The sequence below is a fragment of the Trachymyrmex septentrionalis genome, unplaced genomic scaffold (assembly GCF_001594115.1).
Source record: "Trachymyrmex septentrionalis isolate Tsep2-gDNA-1 unplaced genomic scaffold, Tsep1.0 scaffold70, whole genome shotgun sequence".
NCBI lineage: Eukaryota > Metazoa > Arthropoda > Insecta > Hymenoptera > Formicidae > Trachymyrmex > Trachymyrmex septentrionalis.
Window position 1 is genome coordinate 708,665 of NW_017305885.1, and position 21,901 is coordinate 730,565.

The window sequence follows — 21,901 nt, forward strand, 5'->3', positions numbered from 1 at the left end:
TCTTTTTTTTTCTCCTTGTCTGTTCGCCCCCCCCCCCTCTCTCTCTCTCTCTCTCTTTCTCTTCCTGTCTCTCTTCCCCTCTAGCTCTCGTTTTGCGCCGCTTCTCCATTTCTCTTGCATCCAACGCCGGCCAACAATTCGTGAGATAGAAAAAGCCCTAGTTAGGGAGCGGGTGAAATCGGTCGTGCATCGGTCGACACATCAGTGTCTGCTGGATTCATTTCTATAGCAGTTGAGTATTGCGGAACGAAACTCTACGTCGCGAGGGGATGGTTACAAATATGCGTGCGCGTATGCATACTTGTGTGTAATATGGTTATCTGTAATTGATACTGAAACGGACGAATGTATCTTTTGATTTATATATAGGAAAGTACACTTATCTCGCATTAAATATCTGCGTCATTAAATCATTCATTCTTATTTATTTACAAGTAATAAAATCTGTGGAATCTTCCATATAATATAAAACGATCGTAAGGGATTTTATATGTGGAAGAATATTACGGAATTAGTGTGTAATAATTCCGAGATTAATAAGAAATCTTGGAAACAAGATTTAGATTGCTCATCATGGATTAAGCAGCCCTAAGGATAGAGAAGGGCTAAACTAACTTCCATGGACGTTGAGTAGTAGATAGAACGGGGAATGTATAAGATGATGGGTCGTTCAGTTCCTTGTGTTGAGACGTATTGGCGGCCCTAAGGGCCAACGAGGATGGTGAGAGGGCAGAGGAATGATCGTAGGTAGGAAGGTAGGTATCGGGTGCCAAACTGTCCCCCAAGTTTTGCCGCGTCCGAAAGGAAATTCGATCTCTCCGTGTATGCCGCCCCCGTCGCCGGTCGCGACACCCACTTAACTGGATTTCCGTTCGCTGAGTTTAGCGAAGATTAGCAATTCGACGCCCCGATAAGAGAGGGTCGTCGTCGTCTGCCGGAATGGAGCAGAGTCATCCCCGGTACTGCACACGATTACTCGCGCAGACTTCCCTGAGATTACGACGATGAGGAGGGCCTACAGGGCGCTTCTGATTATCGAGGGTGACCCGAGATCAATGTACTTATCAGATCTCTTGTATGTCTGCCCGGCAAGTATTATTTATCGGACATGCCATCAACGTGACAGATTTATGTGTTGATGCATTCGAGATATAATACAAACGAAATATATTCAATATTCCATTCTTTATATATAGATTTTTATATATATGTAGTAGATATAAAAATTCTATTTTTACTCTTTCAGAGCTGAATACTTTTGACAAATGAATCGTGCGTGTATGAAATATTCTATTACCTATATTTCTTTAATGTTTAAATATTAAAAAGTATTAAAAAATGTGAAAGTCGAAAGTCATGTAAACACAAACATAGCATTTATAGTATGTCATTTGCTAGATGTGTTTACACGTCCACAGTAGCGAGTTAGTATCATACAAAATATTTAAGAATAAAATATACCTATATATATTTTTTTTGTGTAATAATAAATTTATATGGATAGATAGAGATTAGATTAATTTATTCATAAGAATAAATCAAAAGTGAAGAAAGAGTCAATGCAATCAAGGCATCTTGATACCTAATAACATTTATATGTAAACTCTAAATATGTATTTCATACGTATGCTATATAAATTGCATGTCATTTACTATTGATTTTGAAATGAGTGTTTTAAAATGCTTATTAGCAATATTATTAAATAATCGATCAATTTAATTTATAATATTGTTATTTCAGATTCATTTTATAATTGCATTTTAAATCCGTAGTTCAGAGGAGACTAGAGCCGGTTTTTATAATATTTAAATAATTTATAGAAAAAAAATGAATATCAAATTTTGAAACACTATATACGTTACAATAGACCTGTACATCTCTTAGATCACTTAGGTATTAAAAAATATTCTTAAATACAATAATCGTATAAATAAACTATTTAATTATAATTTTAAATAAAGTTGCGAAAATGTGATAATTAGCTTCAGGATTAGTTGTCACATGTTACAGAGTTGGCAGTAACATATTTTTTATGAATAAAATATACAAAAAAATAGCTTTCATTTTAATGTCACTTGTGTATTTCAGGAAATACTATAGTAATTATAGTATTCATACAAGCAAATAATTATTTTAGTCATAAAATATGTAGTTTGTTTTTCGTATAATTTCTATACAACATAATTTCTATATAAAAAATAAACAAAACATTTATATAAAATATCATATTTGTAAAGATAATTTCTAAAAACGTGTCGATCTAAAGAGATTAAAATTGACTGTATCACCTAATGTTGGCTAAATTTTTAGATATTTTAGCAAAATCGTTTTTTCCAGTATGCGTAAGTTTTTATTATCTTATTATTATAAGTCTTTTTAACACGAACATTAAGATTTGATGGTGACTGTATCATTCGCGACTTTATCACTTCGTTGACGCACGCGGAACTTAACATGATCCTTGAATTGCAATTTCATAGAGTCATCTGATATTATCGTCACGTAAGAAAGCAGAGTGGCTCTGCTGCTAGTGGCAATCCTGGTAATCCGCGCATTTGGAATCAATGAAGCAAATGGAGATTTAAAGGCGTTCCCTGCGCGGTGGAATATCTCTGTGAAAGTATCGCAAAAAGTATAAAATTCCTCGATCGCCCATGTGATCGAGCGTATCATATCGATCGGTGGCAAAACTCCTTCGATCCCTTAATCACATGTCGTCGTCGACTTTTCTTTTTCGACGTTGCGGCTACGTACATTCGAGGAAGCGCGCTGATAAATCGAGTTACGGTAGAATTGAATTTCCACATCGAATTTTCCCGATACCGATCATAATATTAAAGAGACACGTTCAAAAAACGGACTCAGCGCAACGAAATTCGATTAATCGGTATTCTGGCCATTTGAAAACCACGCACGATAATTTCTAATCGATTCTTATCACGCGCGTTTCGCATATTTCGACGTTGATGGCATGTAAAATGTCGCAGTCAACAATTCAAAAGGCAAGCGAGAATCGCTTTCACAAACATTATTAAATTTATACAATATATTTACGTTGCGTTACTTATATAAGAAATGTGATTTGTGGAACTTTCTACAAACTGATGTGATGGAACTCTGTAACTAAATCTTATAGACTTATAAACTCATTGTTGTTCTTTATTTATTTTTATAAAATAATAAATTGCTGTATGCGTGTCATTGTCGTGTTACAACACGTTGCATAATTATAATTCACACGCCTTCCAGTTTATTAAATCTGTGTACTTTTTCATATCACTGCATCAAACCGTTTATATACACTTAAGCTCATAAATTATATTTTACAGAGAAAAATACTGAAATACTCGTGCTATGATACGTGATTTCCATTAGTGATACAAATACAATATAAACATTGTAGTTGCACGAGTTAAGACGGATTTGCTCGGGGCTACGTATTTTTCATTGCTTTCGATTCATTTCGCAAATATGCTATTCTTACAGAATTTTCTAATCGGAATATAAATAAATTGCCGACGGTAATAATAGGTCTCTCGTACGTAATCCACATATTATTTGTGTATTATTGCACGAATGATAGTCTATTGAATTTCATATGATAATCACGAGAAAGTCACTTCTCTTTATACCTTATAGGAGATATTAATCTACTTATGAAATGTAATAACACAGATAATTTTTTTATAACAAATAAAGAATAATACATTATTTTTAAATAAGCGCGGATTATACGAATAATAATTACGAAACAAGAAAAGAATTTAATGCCATTTGTAGAATAATAAATTTGTAGAACATTACTGCACCTTTATTTACATATTTTATTTATTTTACGCGTATTTACATATCAAGTTTAAATATATCAATCGGGTTAAACAGAATGTGAAATAAAGATAAATTCAAAAAAAAAAAAATTCCATTTATTGTAGATTTTATATACTATGAAGGCACTTTTATTGCCTTGAGCGCGCATTTCTCACTGAGCTCATCCTTCATATATGAAGTATTGCGCGAATGACGATATCACGCACATATTTTTGGAATTTGATTGGAACTTCAGATACTTTTTTTTACGACGGCTTTAAAGTCGAACAACAGCTGAAGTAAGCCAGTTTGCTTTTGTAGATAACGTTCGATCTGAACGGCAATCTGAACTCAAAGCCTGTATTACATTACGCTTTGCGAACGCGAATTTAATTCAGATTGGGAACTGTGAATTATTGACTAGCGAATCAGATTAATTGATCAACGATTCGTAATTCGTAATCCAAATCCAATTTGCGTAATATATAGTATGACACGAGCTTAAGGATCGTTCTGCAAAAATTCGCAATCCAAATCCAATTTGCGTAATACGTAGTATGACACGAGTTTAAGAATCGTTCTATAAAAACGAAATGCTCGGAATGCTTCCCGAAATATGAATAGTTTCAATGCACGTACGTGCAAACGTACAAAATTATACGCGTATGCAAATACAAGCACTCATGCATGAATTTTATATGATGCATACAATGTGCCATTATCCAATTTAGCGGGATAAAAATTGTAATGTGTTTTAATTATTCTCTAGTTTTATAATTATTTATATTAAAAATGCTATATTTTCAAAATTCAAGTTAAAAGATTATTTTTTCGAAAAAAATTATACAGACAACCCCTAGAGAATAAATAAGAATTTATTTACAATATTTAGAGATAAAAGTTTTATTTTTATTTTTTTATTTATGTATTGTCTATTAAAGAAAATAAACAAAGATTGAACCAAGAGACACAGCAGTGTCTCGCGCTAATAATATCTGACGTTAGTAAGAACGTGCTATATAAAGGAAGATTGTCTGTGCTTGTTGAAAATTTAGCCCAAACAATTCTACATTATCATTGTTAAATCAATCAAATTTAATCTAAAGTCGCCACTGTCCTAACTCAATTGTTATTTTATATTAAAACAATGATTAAATTTAGAACTATATATAGTGTGAAATTTAACTATTGTTTTAGTATATTAAATTTAACAGTTACCAAGTCAGGTTCGCAACATCATCGTATTATTCCTTCCATCGTTTATGCTTCGGATCAAGCATTGAAGTGATAATTGTCGTTTACCATCGACCCACTTTTGATTGTGGGTCGAAGAATTCTGGAGAGTGGGTCGTCTCGAGGGAGCCCACGAAGCGGGAAGATACGAACGAAGATGCTGTGCAGTGTCCTGTTTACCGTTAAATAGGAGAGGCACCGTAATTAGTCCCGGTGTCGTACGATGAACGTCAGGCGCAACTGGCGCGCCTGGCGTCGCGCGACGTGCAGAAATGTATGTCGCAAGCAGCTCCGGAAATCGCGCGACGCTTCTGCATGCTCTATTATCGTCAAGAAGTCATTCTCAAGACAGAATAAGATGCCGTTGAACTAGAAATCCCCCTAGTGACGCTTGCTAAATAGCATTCTCTAGTCGAATCGATCCTGTCAGATTTAGCGAAACTGTCGTGCTGCACGAAATTGTAATTCTATAAAATAAGAGATTATCTTTTAGTATAGCATATTATTTCAAACTGTATCTGGAAAATATTATTAGTTTCGATGTCAAACAATGTCACTTAACTTAATAATACGCCCCATTTCGTATTGTTATCAAATCAACATGCGACGAAAATTGTCATTTTAATTTAGATTTTGACATTACATATTGTACTATGATGTTAATAAAATATCGATTCTAATTTCTGAATTTTGTTTCTAAAACAGTATGAGAAATTGTTTCATTAATTAAAGTTCCTTCCTTCGAATAAATAATGTGTACAAAAAACAGATTTCTTTATTTTATTTTAGTCTTCATTCCATTCTATTTATAAAAAAAGTGATAAAATGTAAAATATCCGATACATGAGAGAATATTCGTATTATTTTTTGTTTCAATTATAAAATCCATACTTTTCACAATAAATTCTTTAGTGTTTTAAAGATGCTCATTAACATCAGTATGATTAAATTGCTTGTTAATTTAATTTGTGATATTACATGCTCCAGTTTAAGTTTAGATTTTAAAATCAATAAATAATCGACGCGTAATTTGAACTGGGAACTGTAAAATTTATACAAAAATATTATTAGGCAGCACGATTTATTTTAACTGAATATGGCCCTCGTCGCTTAATTGTATTAAAAAAAAACCCTATACTTTTAGATAAATATTAACTTCTATATATTGATAATATATCTATATTATATTTGGATCAAATTAAGTATTTTGATCGTAATCTATATGCTGCCATGGATTTGGAAATTTTGGGAAATTTCTATATGGATGCTGTTGAAGATTTCTAGCAAATAGTCGAAACGCGACGGGACAAAATGAGCGTCGATATAATTTTCGAAGTCTTTCTCATCACACACTGTTTTAATTTGACTTATGTCAAAAAGGAGCAGCGGTCATGTAAACGTCAGTTGACTAGACGTCTCGCATCAAAACGGAGACTGGCAAGTTTCTTAAGTATTAGTCGTGCATGTTATCGACGTCAAACGGGCCTCGAGATTAATTAATTAAGTATGTAGTTAATTAACGTGAGGTTTATTAATGGAGCACGTAATCGCGCGGTAGAAATTTGGTGGTGCGCTTATTGGGGCGTGTAACTCGGTTAGCAAATTAATGGCAAAACGCTGACGAATTACAAGGCATGTTAGATGCCGCTTGACGTAAACTTACCATGCATCGTGTCGTTAAAATGTCTTTAGTAAGGTGTTATAAGAGATCATTTATATAAAATACTTTATAAATAAAAAAATAGTTATTTATACGTAAAAATTGTCAAAAATGATAGATAAGTATAAGAAATAAATTTAATTATTTATTCTCAAATGTCTATATAAGCATGAATAATAAATGTGTCAGAATTTAATTGAAGTCAATATCAGAAAATCAAAAAAAGTATAGGCGCTGTTATTAATTGCTTATTACTTATTATTAATTATTGATTACTTTTTAATTAGTAATGTTTTCAATTGCTTAAAATATCGTTATGTATAACTCAGGCGTTTTAAATTATATTTCTTAGAATAATTATAAAATGAAATGTTGTTTAAAATACATCTATTGTTTTTTATACTAATTTGTTTCTTTTCTAATATATAGTATATTCTATATTTTTCCAGACAGTATATATATTTTTTCATTCGTCTGAATTATATTATTTAATGATCATTTTAATCGTGGTGCCAAAAGTACTTTTTGAACGTTTATAATTCTTCTATTTCCGCGCAATATAATTCTTTTGTTTCCATCTAACAGCAGAAATCGAAAAACAACAGTATTCTTTGAAATTAGATATGATGGGTCTTTTTCCTTACAAGATTTCCTAATATGCCTACGTGGAATTATTAAGAAAGAAAGAATATATCTGTCTATGTGTGTTCGGTCATCCGTCGTATTCAGAGCGAAGCTTATGTCCGGCAAAGAGCTTATATCAGAGGCTTTCTTTTACCCAGGCTGACTCAGTTGAAAGTTTAAATATTATCTCGAGATTTAAGGCTAATATTCCTAGATGGATCAGCCTCTAAAAAACTGACACGTGCATTCACGTATTGTCTCTATTTATGAAGAGCGGATGTTGGAAGGATGAGACTCTCGCCGCGTGATATTTTAACTCGCTGTATATAACACTCGTCACGATGGATATTGGTCGTCGAAAATATTTCCAGCATCATAAAAGACTTCTATACGAAATCATAGGTAGAAATATTGTACAGAAAATATTTTTGATTGCTACTTCCAATTTTTAGAAAAATTTTTATTTTATTAAATTTCAGTAGAAAATGTGAAAAAAAAGGCTTTTATGCAAAAGTCGCACGAAAAATATTTTCGAGACTGAATGTTTTGTTGATGTGATTAAATTTCATGGTTATATGTATTATATCTGAGATGATAAAATATAATTATAATTTACTGCTGCTGAAGAATTACACGTCAAGATTACAGAGGACCGACGTTGATCCTCTTGGAGAGACGACAAGGGCGCTTATTGCACAAAACGTTTTACCTCCTCGTTAAAAGTACTGACGCAACGTAAAATTGAATTTGAAACTTACTTCCGCGTCTTGCTGTGGTGGTTGTGCCAAAGGAATTTTAAGGAAAATTCGTTAAGCGATGTTTTCAAGTTACTGACTACAATAATAATTTAGCATAATTGTTGCACGCGGCACAGGAAATCGATACTTTTATTGTTCAACATTATCTGTTAAAAGTTTACAGTTATTATGCAAGTAGAAAAGAGTTATGACTTCGACAAATTATGCGTCAAGTGTGTTCAGTTATAAAGAAAAATACCAATCTGCTTGACAGTCTCATCATTGCATACAATTATTATGGAAATAATAAGAAAAAAATTATGATTAACCTAATGGTATATCTTGATGATATTGATCCATGTTGGAAAAAATATGCTTTCAAATGTGACGCTGCAAAAATACAAATCACAATCATTACATCACGGCGAAATTATCAGTAACAATTACAATATAATGGAGCTTTATTTCTAATAAATTCTGAAATACTTCATATACTAAGCGTAAATTTTACAAATGTAACTTTTAAATTACAGTCCGCTTTGTGTGCGTTCGGTAGTCATACTTTGCTGCTGAATTTGTCCAAAGTATGCATGTAAATTAACGCTATAAATTGCGACTATACGTGGACGCATGTACATGATGTTTACGGTTGGGGGATTATAATTACGGACTAGCTAGAGCGAGTGTATAAAAGACGAGGATAGACTCTCCCTTTTTCCTTGGGCTTTTGAAGTGTTTCCACTAGAAACTGTGAAAATTAATGCCTGGTTTTACCACCCTTTCACATATTCTCTCAATTATTACACATACAATAGTACGGTATCATATACACATTACGATTGCCGCAAACGGCTGTTCTCCACCGTTTACAATCCTAACAGCTTGTGATGAAAGACCACGCAGGCAATTAACGACATAAGTCTTTGTGTCAAAAGGATGGATCGTTAATTTTAAAAACACTAGTCCTTTGGACCACTTTTCGCATTAACAAAGAAATTTCCTTGTTATCCCATCCCATCTTTTAACAGCGTACATTACGCGTCAGTTTCGCGCGAGACAGAATTATCAATTCTTTTCTCTTGAATATCTGTTACCCTTAAACATTCGTGATATATTAGAGAAAAAAATAATAGTGTAAACTCTATTTAAAATTTTATTATAACTAACACCATTTCTTCTAAAATGTTTGGTTTTCAGATAAGTATCGAAGTTGTGAAACAATTGCTGTCACGATTAATGCAACCTTTTCACTTCAACAACTGATATTTATCTATTGCGAGACATATTACAGTTTTTTCATATGATTTTTTTATGTCAAGTTAATGTGATTTCGTAAGTTACAAGTTTATATCTCAAATTAATTCTTAAAGCTTTGTTCTTTTATTTTGATAAGTTAAATAAGCTTGGATAACTATATTTTCGTTGAGACATAATTAAATGTAAATTTTGTTAATTCTATATTTGTTCACTTAACAAGTGGATAATATGAATCTCGCATATTGCATTAATTGCATAGTATTGTTTTTCGTTAAAAATTTTTAGTTATTATTTAAAATGATTTTAGAAGATCCCTAAAGGTATCTACGAAGCAAGGAAGAAGTGATAAACATTTACGAGGACAGGATCAACGGAAGAGTATTCCTAGGAGAATATTCATAAAAAGAGATTCGTGAAAAGAAATTTCTGAATCTAATATATTTCAATCTGATAACATTAAATATAAAATTTCCTATAAATTTAAGCTATTTAGATTTCGTGTAGGAAGTCCAAACAGATCTAGAGACACCAAATTCTGTAAAATATAGGGGGAGGGAAGAGGAACAACTTTATCATCACATTCAGATAGTCACATCATAATGTCTTTTTTTATTTAAACAATTTTTCTTATTTTATGAATTATTTTAATCATTTTAAGTGCGCTTTATATTAAACTTAGATTAAATAAATTAACGTTTGCAACATCATTGATTTGAATATAATTAAAAAATAAAAAATTTGATAAAAAAATGAAAGTCCACAATTATTACAGTTTCCTCTAATATATTCAAGTCTGAATGAGAATATATATATATATATATATATATATATATATACACACACACACACACACACACACACACACACAACAATAATACACAATCCATTTTCATGTAATCTTCAAATTCTATCCGAATTACAGAGTATCTCAGTAATAAAGTATGACACTAAAAATTTACTTCATTATTTCCTATTTTATACAAGATAGAATATACTGTAGGAATTTTACGAGAGATTATCGTTTGTATTCAGTATAAAATGTTGAATAACGGTGCTATCAAAACTATATTGTAGCTGTCACGTTATTTGGCAATTGCATACATTGCTATGTCATCATATATTTTCATCTTTCGTCGTTATTGTAAGTGAGCGCTTTATTTAAGCATTTCACTTGAGCCTACTTTTATGTATATATCGGCCTTCCGCGCGCCGTATCGAACACGCGAATCTATGAAATGTCACCACACGAAGACTTCGATAGCTTCGCGTGATTTTTATTACCGTTTTATAGCTCAGCGAGAAAGAAAGTCGTTTCGTAGACGATACTTCTTCGGCAGAAACTAGGCCGTGGAGGGATCGATATTTTTAACGAGAAAACCGGCGGCGACGGGTTTCCGCGAAATGCAATGATTTCAGCTGCTTCTGGCTTCCGCATGGCTGCTAATGAGAATTTTGCCGAAAGTTTAATTGGCTCTATCATAATTTTGTACGGCGTGCTATCAAGTCGCGGTTTAATCAAGCCGTGCTTCATTACCGTAAGATTCATGTCTGTATTCGTCTTTCTGAATTTACTCTCTCGCCTTTCGGATTCGTTATCTATAAGGTGACAACGACGGCGTGTTGTCATCACCAATTATCTATAGTTTACTTTTTGTCGGAAACATTTGTCTCGTGCTGATTATAACCAGAGATCGTTACCTATAAAATTTTATCATATATAAAAAGATAAGAAAAGGCCTATACACGAGCAAATAAGATGTTTATTTAATAAGAACTTTTAATATTACAACGTAAAGAGATGAGACGTTTCGGCTTACTTTATAGCCATCATAAAGAATCCTATCTCTTTATGTTCTCTCTGATATTAAAAGTAATTATTAGATATACATCTATTTGTTCGTTCATAAGTCTTTCCTTTTTTTTATTGTTTGAATATATATGAACGTTTTTGTTTCTTGTTTTTAATCATATATAATTAAAACTTTTGTTCTATCATACTTTTCACTATTCTATGAATGTATTGTTAAAATGTTCCATAAATGTTTTTTTTACTGAAATAATAATCCATATATCGAGAAAGTTTATAATATTTAATATTCGGGCTTAATCGAAGCTTCGCTTTTAATTCGTTATTGTTTTACATCAATCTCGTAATTGTCAATACTTTTTGGAAAGGATTTATGTATACTTGTGATTTCTCTCTCTCACTTTTGTGATTCAGTTTTAATACAGTTAAGTAAGTGTAAACATTTCTCTCTCTCTCTCTCTCTCTCTCTCTCTCTCTTCATTTGTATGAATGTCGACAGAACATAATGCGCCATGAATCACTACAAATCGATGCAATCGGCTTGCATCACTACAGTATCTGGCACTCGCGACGATTAAAAAATTCTACCTATTGGCTTATGGCGGGCATATTGATTTTTGTCCAATCGGCAAATGGAAGTATCGTGTAGGTGCTTATCTGTAAGCGGCTTTTGCACGATTTTAAAAACATAGCGGTGGACGAAAATAAGATAAACTGGTATCTTCATTATGCTCCTGCTGTATGCGAGAAGGTATTGTTCCTTCGGTTCCTTTATCGAAAAGTAATCGTGAGAATGGTTCGATTATCGTTTATGCGTTACATATACCGCATATATACTCTAACGGTTTTCCATTTACGAGAAACGGAAGTACGACACGCTCTTATTGATCGTGCCCAAGTGACTCGAATAATTTCGAATCGACATAAAATATAGGTAGCAAAATATTATTCCACACTCAATAATATCATGATATTGTACTATGATACATATAATGTGTTCATTATATATTATGTGTTATTTTTAAGTAAATATTTTTAAATATATCTATAATAAAATATCAAAATAATTTTGACAATTTCTTGAATTTTATATTACAGAATATAAATATTATATAAAAATATAAAATAAGAGCAAATTTATAAAAAGATAAAAACTAATCTATTAAAAAGATATTAAATGTTAATACATATTTAATATATCGACTTGTATTTGATGCTGTATCATATTTGATACTGTATTAGGGAAATCTGTTTACATTTAATTAATTGCGTAAAAAACTTAATTATATATACTGCGTCGTTTTAAAAATCGTTTTACATAAGTTATTTAAATAAAATTATATTAAATAAAATGCAAGTTAAAAAAATTAAATTAAAATATGGTAAAATTTACTTTGTTATGATTACAAAAAATTACGCAATTGGAAAATATTTTGTGTCTTGTTTTGTACATTCTGCACTATATTTCAGAAAATTGTCGGACTAATAGCAATGTCTTAAAATATTTTTTCTAAAAAAGAATTTAAACATTCAGATGAAAATTAAAGAGGTGTTTGTAATCCTAGACAAAATTATACCAGAAAAAGTGCACGGAATGTTGCTTGCAAACTTGTAATTATAGTTCTTAATTTTTCGACTTTCTGTTTAGAATGAAAAGATTATAAGTTCAATGTTTACATATATAGTGATTAATATTCTTTCCTAGTTACATATTTTTCATTAGACATTATTTCGGAAATTCGAAATAGCTACAACAGGAAATAAGCAGAAATTATTGTATACAACTGTTTTAAGGTAAACCTCACATATTCTTTTGTAATATATAACACAAGTTTTAAAAATTTTAGTTTTAATTTAATATTTATAGCAAAACTATTAACCCTTCAGCACTTCACTTTGTACTTTTTAAAGTACAGTCGATATCACGTTTTCTCAAAATTCTTATTTAGATTTCAATGTGTAAAAAATAAATAAAATACAGTTCAGTTATTATATATATAATAAAAACTTATTGTTAAAGGCTTTACAGGTGAACAAAAATTTTTTCAAATTTTGCAGTCCGGAATCATAAAAAATATATGCTATTTTCCTTAACAGTTCAGAGTGTAAACTATGATAAAAAATTTCGTGGTGGTGTTAGAGAGTTAATGTTATGACAAAGCTGTAAAATAAATACAAAGCTATAAATCAAAATACAATACTGCAACATATGTATTTGCCGTACGCACAAGTTTGAAAATTACACAACATTACGTATAATTTAAACATTAATGAATACAAAAGTCTTACGCGCATATCACTCAATGAAAGATTATGTTGATAACGTCAAGAAACTTAATTGTAATTTGACGAAAGAAGGGAAAATGATCATCCTGACTAGAATAATAATTATCACTACAATAACTATAATCTGATGATACTAAAGAATTAAAACGATGACTCAACTGAACTTGAAAACTATTTGTATTAATTCCATTGACTTTTCAATCAGAGAAATGCTGTGAAGAAAACAAATATTTCTTTCTTACGATATACAATGTATATTTGTTGCAATTATATTTTTTCGTAAAAATAAGGAAAAAAAGTAATATAACTTATTTTTAAAGTATCTTATATTTATTTTGCGAAAGTTTCCTTCAATTGTTGAATTACGTACATTATTAAATTTGTGTTTATTAATTTTACGAAAATAGAATAATTAGAATATATCTGAATCGCAATAATGAGACAAAAAGAATGCGCATTTTATTGCTAAATTATCAAATTTGATATCTTAACAAGTACATTGAGATATTATTAAACAAAGATGTATCAGCTTATGTTGTTCAAATGTTATTGACAGACGAGTTTATTCGTGTTTAGATATAATTTAAATCATCATGCAAAGTTATTACAGTTTAAAATTGGTAAACTTTTCGTTTTAGAATTTATAATTATGTTTGTCTACGACTTTTTATTGTGGTTTATTTCCTTCTAATTTTTTTATTTATAAATAAAATTTTTTATTTTCGTTAAATGTTGTGAAATAAAAAAATCTGCTTCAAGCACTTTTTGAGTAAAACGTTCGGTTAAAAATGTATTAATACTTCGCAATAAAATTGATCACAGTATCATTCAACGATTCGATATTGAAATGAAGGAAATCTCATATCAGCTTGTAGAGCATTTATCTTTCTGTCAAATAAAAATAAACGACATACAACGTTTTAGTATCAAGATAGCGATAGTAAATTTTTAAAAACTGAAATATCCTTGCAAGATGATAAGTAACGCGGGAACATTAACTTTTACAAGATTTACATGTTATTCGTGCGAGTAAAAGAATACTTATTACGCATTAAAGAGAGTTCAGAGAGGGCGAGACACTTGTCTCCCATTCGCGGCAACTTTTATCTACGCTATACCTGAGTGGCCCAATGAAATCTTTCCCCTAATACGGGGATGAGGGAGAGCTTTATCTCTTGCTTTAAAGTTCAAAACTTTGTCTGTGATGGCAATTCCAAAATTTCCTCTTTAAGCTCGGATGGAGCGAACGTAAGCGCGCCCGTATCGATCGATGTTCTCTCTCGTACTTCTTCGTTCTCTCTCGCTTCCTATCTCCTATTCCTCCCTCCTCCCCCCCTCTCTCTCTCTCTCTCTCTGGGACGCGACAATTGTGTACAACGTAACCAATGACGCAAAGCTATAACATGCACGCGTGAAATTTAACGACAACGTGCGGCGAATATTAGTTTCTCGTGGGAATCATTTTTTTCCTAATTTTTTTAGGTTGGTAATATATCATTGTAATAACTCGTCTTGTGATATATAATATCAAAATAGTATAAAAAAAAACTCGACTCTGCGGCCTAATATCCTATGCGACCTACTCGTTTATTATACGGTGAATTTAATAGATAACACTAGTAAGTCGCACAGGTTGTTCATCTGTCTCGATTGCATCAGTTCATTGCTTAATTTGATTATTCTGTTATTGTTAGTAAAGCAAAATGTAGAACATCGTGTGGTCATGATACAACATTTCATAAGTAATTACTTTCTACCAAGAGTTGGTTATTAATTTTCGTAGTTCATTTTATCGTAGCTCCGTTTATATTGTATGTTACAACGCTGTTTCAGTTTATATTTTCGTCTTAACATTTTGTTTATAACTGAAGAGAGAAAATCCTTTGTAAGGTAGAATGAATGTAGTCAACCTAGGCATACTGAGTATACAATGTGCACATATCGATTGTAATGTTTTTTGGTGCTTTTGTTACTCCAGACAATGGATTCTAATTTATCTGCTGAACATCATGAAAATAAGTAGATAAATAAACAAGTAAATAAGTCAATTGTTTGGAAAACAGTTCCTTGTGTATTCTTACATGTCGAAAAACATGTCAATATGTTAATAAACTTATAAAAGTAATATTAGATTACTTTATTTTTCATTTTTTTCAATATTTCTCTAACAAAAAAAGAGGGTAACATATATTTGTTGGGTATATATGTACAATATGACCTAGATGCTATTTTTTCTTCAAATCTTTACTGCATTTCTGAAAATATTTAAAAATGTTATATTTTTTTTAATGTTCAGAAATCCGGTTTTAAATCCGATCATGAATTTTTAATTCTGAAGTCAACAAAAATTAGAAAAAATTGCAGAATTAGAGTAAATCACACGGGGCACAGTTATCTTACTATTTTTGTCTTCTCCTTTTTAATTTTTCTTTTCTCTCTCTCTCTCTCTCTCTCTTTCTTTGATAAATAAACCCTGTATTTTGAGTGCGTCGATTTTTTGCTATACAAAAATTACTTCACCCCGCAGTCGCGTGATATTTTACTGTATATTTCACGGTAATCTTATTTCATTAAAATATATACGCCGAGATATTGTAGTTCGTAATTTGTATTCTTAAAAATGCAAACGACGTCCGCGAGATCAGTGGGATCCGAAATGCGCGGAGAAAAAAATCCCAATTCGCAGAGAGAACGCGAGCACGGGGAGAGTATTATTTCATTCCCTTTTTCCCCATGTAGAGTTTCTGTCGCGTTGGTGGATTCACTCGGATTTAACGATGAAATTGTTTACCGATCGTGACGCAATTAGTTCGGGCCCGATATCACTTTTATAATTCTAGATACATTGCGTCGATATATACATTGTATTAGCCAATGAAGCGTGAATTTATATTGGCGGTTAAAAACACGAATTGCATTATATTATTAATCGATACATATCGGTGCAATTTGAATTTACATATCGCCATTTCCGAGCTTATTTAGCAAAAAATGCTTGCGAAAAGTGGCAAGAGAGGGCCGAGAGGGGCGGTGTATCGCCTGCCACGATCCGCAACGTCACACACTTTTCTTCCGAATGCGGTTCACCGACCGTTCGGTCTCGGCGGAAAGGAGAGAGTTAACTGCTGCGGTCGCGTGACAAAGTAAGATTAGAGGCGCGGTTGCGTTCCGAAGTTAAGCCGACCCGGTTGCACTTGCCGGAGTTAAACAGCCCGCATTTCGCTCGCCCTTATTTAGCGAGCGCTCCGGCGTTCCGGTGCACTCTTACCTTTTTATCCCCAGGGGTGTATTTGTGCAGACTCGCGTTTTGTAAATTCCGGCGGCTCTGGCGTTTCGACACGTTCGCGTGAAAAGTAAAGAGCGGTTGCATGCAAGCATACATCTACATATACATCCGTGTCACACGTGCCGTACGCGCGGATATGCGTGCGATCAATTTTCAGGTATACCCCGTACCGTGACACTTTTAATTTATCAGTTTAATTAACGGTATTTATGGCTGCGCTTGACAATTACTTAGGAAATCGATGTTACTGGTACTGCGCGTTTTCTTTTTTTTTTTTTTTGCGTACACGTCTTCTCGAAAATCGTACACTCTTGATAACGTAATTATAATTTATGTACGTATGTAAAAGTCGATAATAATGACTCTCTGCAGTGGAAATCGCAAATAAATTTTGCATTTTTGATAATTAAATGCTTTCTAATATTTAGTAGGATTTTATGCAGATTAATGGAACAGCAGAATAATTTTATTATTACATGAAGATGTTATTTTAGGACAATCGAGAGTATCTTTTTTTTTGACTGTATTGAGCTAATTCGTTTTTTTCTTTGATTTCTTTATATTATTCTCTTTATATTATTCTTTATCTTATTCTCGTACAATAATGGGTGAAGAAAAAGCATAGACAGAATATTTAAATTTACATAAAAGTGGTGCAAAGTACTGTGAAATTATATATAACAACAGGAGTAAGAAACGTAAATAAAACTGTATTTCTGCGCCATTTCGCTTTGTTTGCATCTCGAATTTTTCTAATGAATTCAGAATAACAATGCCTTACGAATTACAATCGCGGAATTAATGATGTTTATTTCATTGGCTGTACTATAAGTAGAACACGAATTAAACAAAGAAATAACGTCAACCTGACTTCTAGACACTTCCGAAGGAAAAACTTTTGCATCAACACGTACACATATACGTACGTATTGAAATGGTATAAAAGAACAAAGTGACTCGGTGGCGCCCCGTTAAATTGAGAATGGAGGATAGTCGGCACGCAGCCGAAAGGTCGAGCGGAACACGAATTTAATCAATTTCCGGCCGCACCACAGTTACGAGGGCACGGGCGCAGCGGTTTTAATTTATCAGTTTAATTAATGGGCATCTGGTATACAGAGTTGCCAATTAAAATAGAATCAACGTCATCGGGTCCCGCGATTTCTTCTTTCGTCGCCGTTGAACAGCGCCGCGAATATCGAATAAGGGCGGAAGTACGGCGCCGTGTTTGCATATTGCGGAATCCGCAGACAAGCGGCAGAATCCGATAAAATGACTGAAATATCGCAGGCATATGTACATCCGTGAATGCCGAGCTGCGCCTTGGACGGGAAATGCTACGATATTTGAAGGGAAAGTACGGCAGCGTATATTCGCACGCTTTCTGGAAACGTTAATAATCTATACGGGGGATATAGGTCAAATGTTATGGAGGACGAATGAAACGACGAATGCGGGATTACAAGCACGATACGCGCGAATTACTCTTGTTAATGTCATATCGCGCCGCATTCGCGAGCGTATGAAAACGAGTCGGCGAAGCTGGTTACTATTAACGCATCTTCATGATAATTAATTCCACGCGCATGCGAATATCCCGAGGGGTACGCCTTGCAATTTTGTTTATGAAATCGAAAAATTACGTTGCAATGCAATCCACTGGCTTGGTGTATCATCGAAGTTTTCGTTTCCACATTGAAAATTCATGTAACTGGTTTAACGTTAAGTGGACATAATGCAAGTTATTATTACAAACGAAAAATATTGGAATTTAAAATTTGGAGATAATCTTTTTCAGAGAGATTAGAGATAATTTTTCACGTGATTTATATTTTTTTCAGAAATATTACCTGTGCTGATATTTACTAAGATTAAGAAAACGATTAATTGAATTGTGATTCAAGAATTTGTAATAATTCCATATAAAGGGGAAATATGTATATATAAAACACGATATTAAAAAAAAAACACAAAATGGGAAAAACGGAACATTTTGACCGTTAATATAGATATTTAAAACAGCGTATTTTTTAGCATTACAAATACGATTACGTAAACAGCAAGTGACAGGGCAATGATGCTAATAAAGATGAAAATCAGGTCAAATTGATCGTCTTTCATTTATTTCATGAAAAAGGAAACAATTTTATACTTATATAATAAAATGAAATTTTGCGATGTGTACGACACCGATCGATTCATGTAAACATATTAAAAATGTAAACATATTAAAAATGTAAACATATTAAAAATGTAAATGATTTAAAACGCCGCTATGATCAAACATAGTTAGTACAAAACGATCAATACTTGTTAATATCCGTGCAACGCGTGATATACTGTACAAACGCACAAGCTTTCGCGACATAACTGTATAGAGAGATGAAAAGGAGGTCGGTTTAAAAGGAAAACTGCGTGCATAGTCTCCACGTTATCGCAAGAAATTTCTGTTATTTACATTTATTAGCGGGCTCGTATCTGCATAAAGTAAGCGTCTCGCAAATGCGGCATGTAGCGTGTCTTACCTTCTCTATTATGCACACGAGATTTATGATAGACCCTACGTCGACGTGATGCTCGTCGCTTCCTAATATAAACGCCTCTGGTATCACTATATTTAGATTGACAAAGTGTGACAGTATCCCTGCACTTCTCGAGACCTGCAAAATAAAAAATACAGCAGCTGTGAATTATTTTGCACAAAAAATTAAATATAACGTTTCATATAATGCGAAGAAAATTTTCATGTAAAAAGAATCAGATTATACAATTTTTTTTTCTCATTCTAATTAAAAAATGGCAAAATTCAATAAGATTGTTCGATAAAGTATTTGGAGTAACTATAGAAAGAAAATTTAAGAAAGAAACGTGATATTTGAATTCTTACAATTCATTTTATTTTAACTTCGTAAATAATAATAATATGCATACAGTAATACATACGCACATTGGATCAAAACAAATCATAAAGGTAAAATGAAAATATTTCTGTTGAAATATCAGACAGTCTCATATATAGTAGCTCCTACACAAAAGCAAAAGACTAAAAATATTATTGACTAAAAATATCAAATATCTTTGATACTTTTCAACAAATTGTGACAAATAAATTAATTAATGTTCATCAATTATAGCATCAAAAACTTCGTTAACAGTCATATTCACGTATTTAAGTCGTGGCAAAAACTCATTATTTGTTTTAATTTTTTAAAATAATGAGTACTTTCGCTAACTGTCGCGATTTGAAAATACTTTACATACTTTCGGTCAGAGCCGAATATTGTATGCTTCAAAGTATGCAAACGCACAATGCGAAAGCTGAGTGAGCATTAATTCAACGGGTTTCGAGTACATGAAAATCGGCTTATCGACAACTTTGTTCGAAAATGTTGTAACCTAAAATACCAGGTTTTTCAGTGCAGTCCTTTAAATATTCAACGTAAAACGGAGTGCTTTCCAGGCAATGTTTCAATCTTTTTCACCAAAAAAATCTTGAAATAGATGAGTTTAGAATATATAGCATATATATATAAATTAAATATGTATAATTTTGCTTTAATAAAAATTTAAAGTGCTCCACTCTGTTAATAATTAAAAAATTCTCAGTTTTATAATTTTTTTCATTATCCTGATCTATAGTGACATTTAGTTGCATAAAATGTATGATAAAAATATATTATCTCAGTATTATAATCAATATGAGAAAAGAATCAAGAGAAAAAAGAATATTATATCAATCTCTCTTTCTAGTCTTCTCAACCATGAAAAACAGAAAAGAATTATGTCACGACATCAATGAAATTATTATTGTATACCGAAATTATATATACCGAAAAAATATCACAAAACGTGAATAAAATTATTACGTACCTAAATTATATATGTACCGAAAGCTCTGTTCTCAAATTTTACATTTCCCTTATATAACTTCGCTAAAACATCGTAAACGGAATATTATCGCTGCACTGTTTTCTTCATCTTTCGGTGATATACGAAAAACGACAGTGGCCTTTTTTTTCGAGCGCATTTGTTCGCGAAAAATCCATCCCTCTATCCTTCCTGAGTACCGTGGGATGTACGCCGGATATACGTATGTCGTTTTAGTGCGCTGGGATGCTGCAGTTTGCAGTTGCAGCGAACTCCGCAAGTCTCCGGGAAAGTTTGCTGCAGGACAATGGTCTCCGTAGGTAGGTAGGTATACGTAGGTAGATAGATACGCCGCGCTCATAAAAAAGCATTATGCGAGTTTGAGAAGTGTATCGTTCCGCTGCCAACTTGGACGAGCGCCGGTCGCCTCTGACGCGCAGAACTTTCTTCTTTCTCATCCCGATTCACTGTGAGCGGCGCGCCGAACTGCATCCTCGCAAATGCGTCTCTGCGCGTCGTGCGGCTGTACGGGCGTCGCGGTAAAAATGTCACCGCGGATAAATATACAGTCGGATGCTGGCTGATGGTATTTTTTCTTTTTCTTTTTTTTTTTTAAACGTTATATGCGAGCACCTTCTGGCCACGTATACATCGCGGTTATGAAACGTCATGAAACGCCTGGCTGCTCTCGCTGTTCTCCGCTGCTCCTCCTTTCTTCATTTTTTTCGTTTTTAGAAAAATACGCGGCGGAGAAAGAGAGAGGGGGGGGGGAAGAGAGAGAGAGAGAGAGAGAGAGAGAGGGAGAGAGAGAGAAAATCTCGACTCGTACGCGCGCATCCGCCATTGTCGTACGCGGGTGTATAATCGCATTAATAAAACAGTATATTCTATGGACGACGCGTTATAATAGTGGCGCAAAGTCTTGTGTGCTTTTGCATGACAAAGGATGAAATTGACAAGCGCTGATGCTCTTGTTGTCACGGCAGCGGTGGATGGGTCACTCCGCGGTACAAAAGAACCGTGAATAGGAGACGAAAGCCCAGTTAATTAAATCCCCGTACGTTTAACTGTCTTGAAAAATCTGTTGTCCGGTAAAATGGTGTATCTCTCGGCTATACACTTGGACCACAAACGATAGCGATAAATTGTCATTTCCCACGGCTAAGTATAACAGCATTTTTTAATCAAGTGATATTTCTATTATCGCGTTTTTTTAATTAATTTTTCTCGATTTCCTATTGTATTTTGATTAAAAATTTCTCGCCGTTTGAGAAATTCTTTTCGCTCCTGCCAGTAAATTTAAGATTAATTTTATAAGAATATATATATATATATA

General features: G+C 32.8%; 1 protein-coding gene across 4 annotated transcripts in view; it reads right to left on the reverse strand.

The window, feature by feature from the left end:
- LOC108753723 (hemicentin-2) overlaps positions 1–21,901 on the reverse strand; it is a 225,837-nt gene that overhangs the window by 29,405 nt on the left and 174,531 nt on the right. For all 4 annotated transcript variants that reach the window (XM_018495583.1, XM_018495586.1, XM_018495585.1 and 1 more), the window contains one exon: positions 19,224–19,358. In XM_018495583.1, coding sequence (XP_018351085.1) covers positions 19,224–19,358 — 135 coding nt within the window. The remainder of the gene's footprint in view (positions 1–19,223; positions 19,359–21,901) is intronic.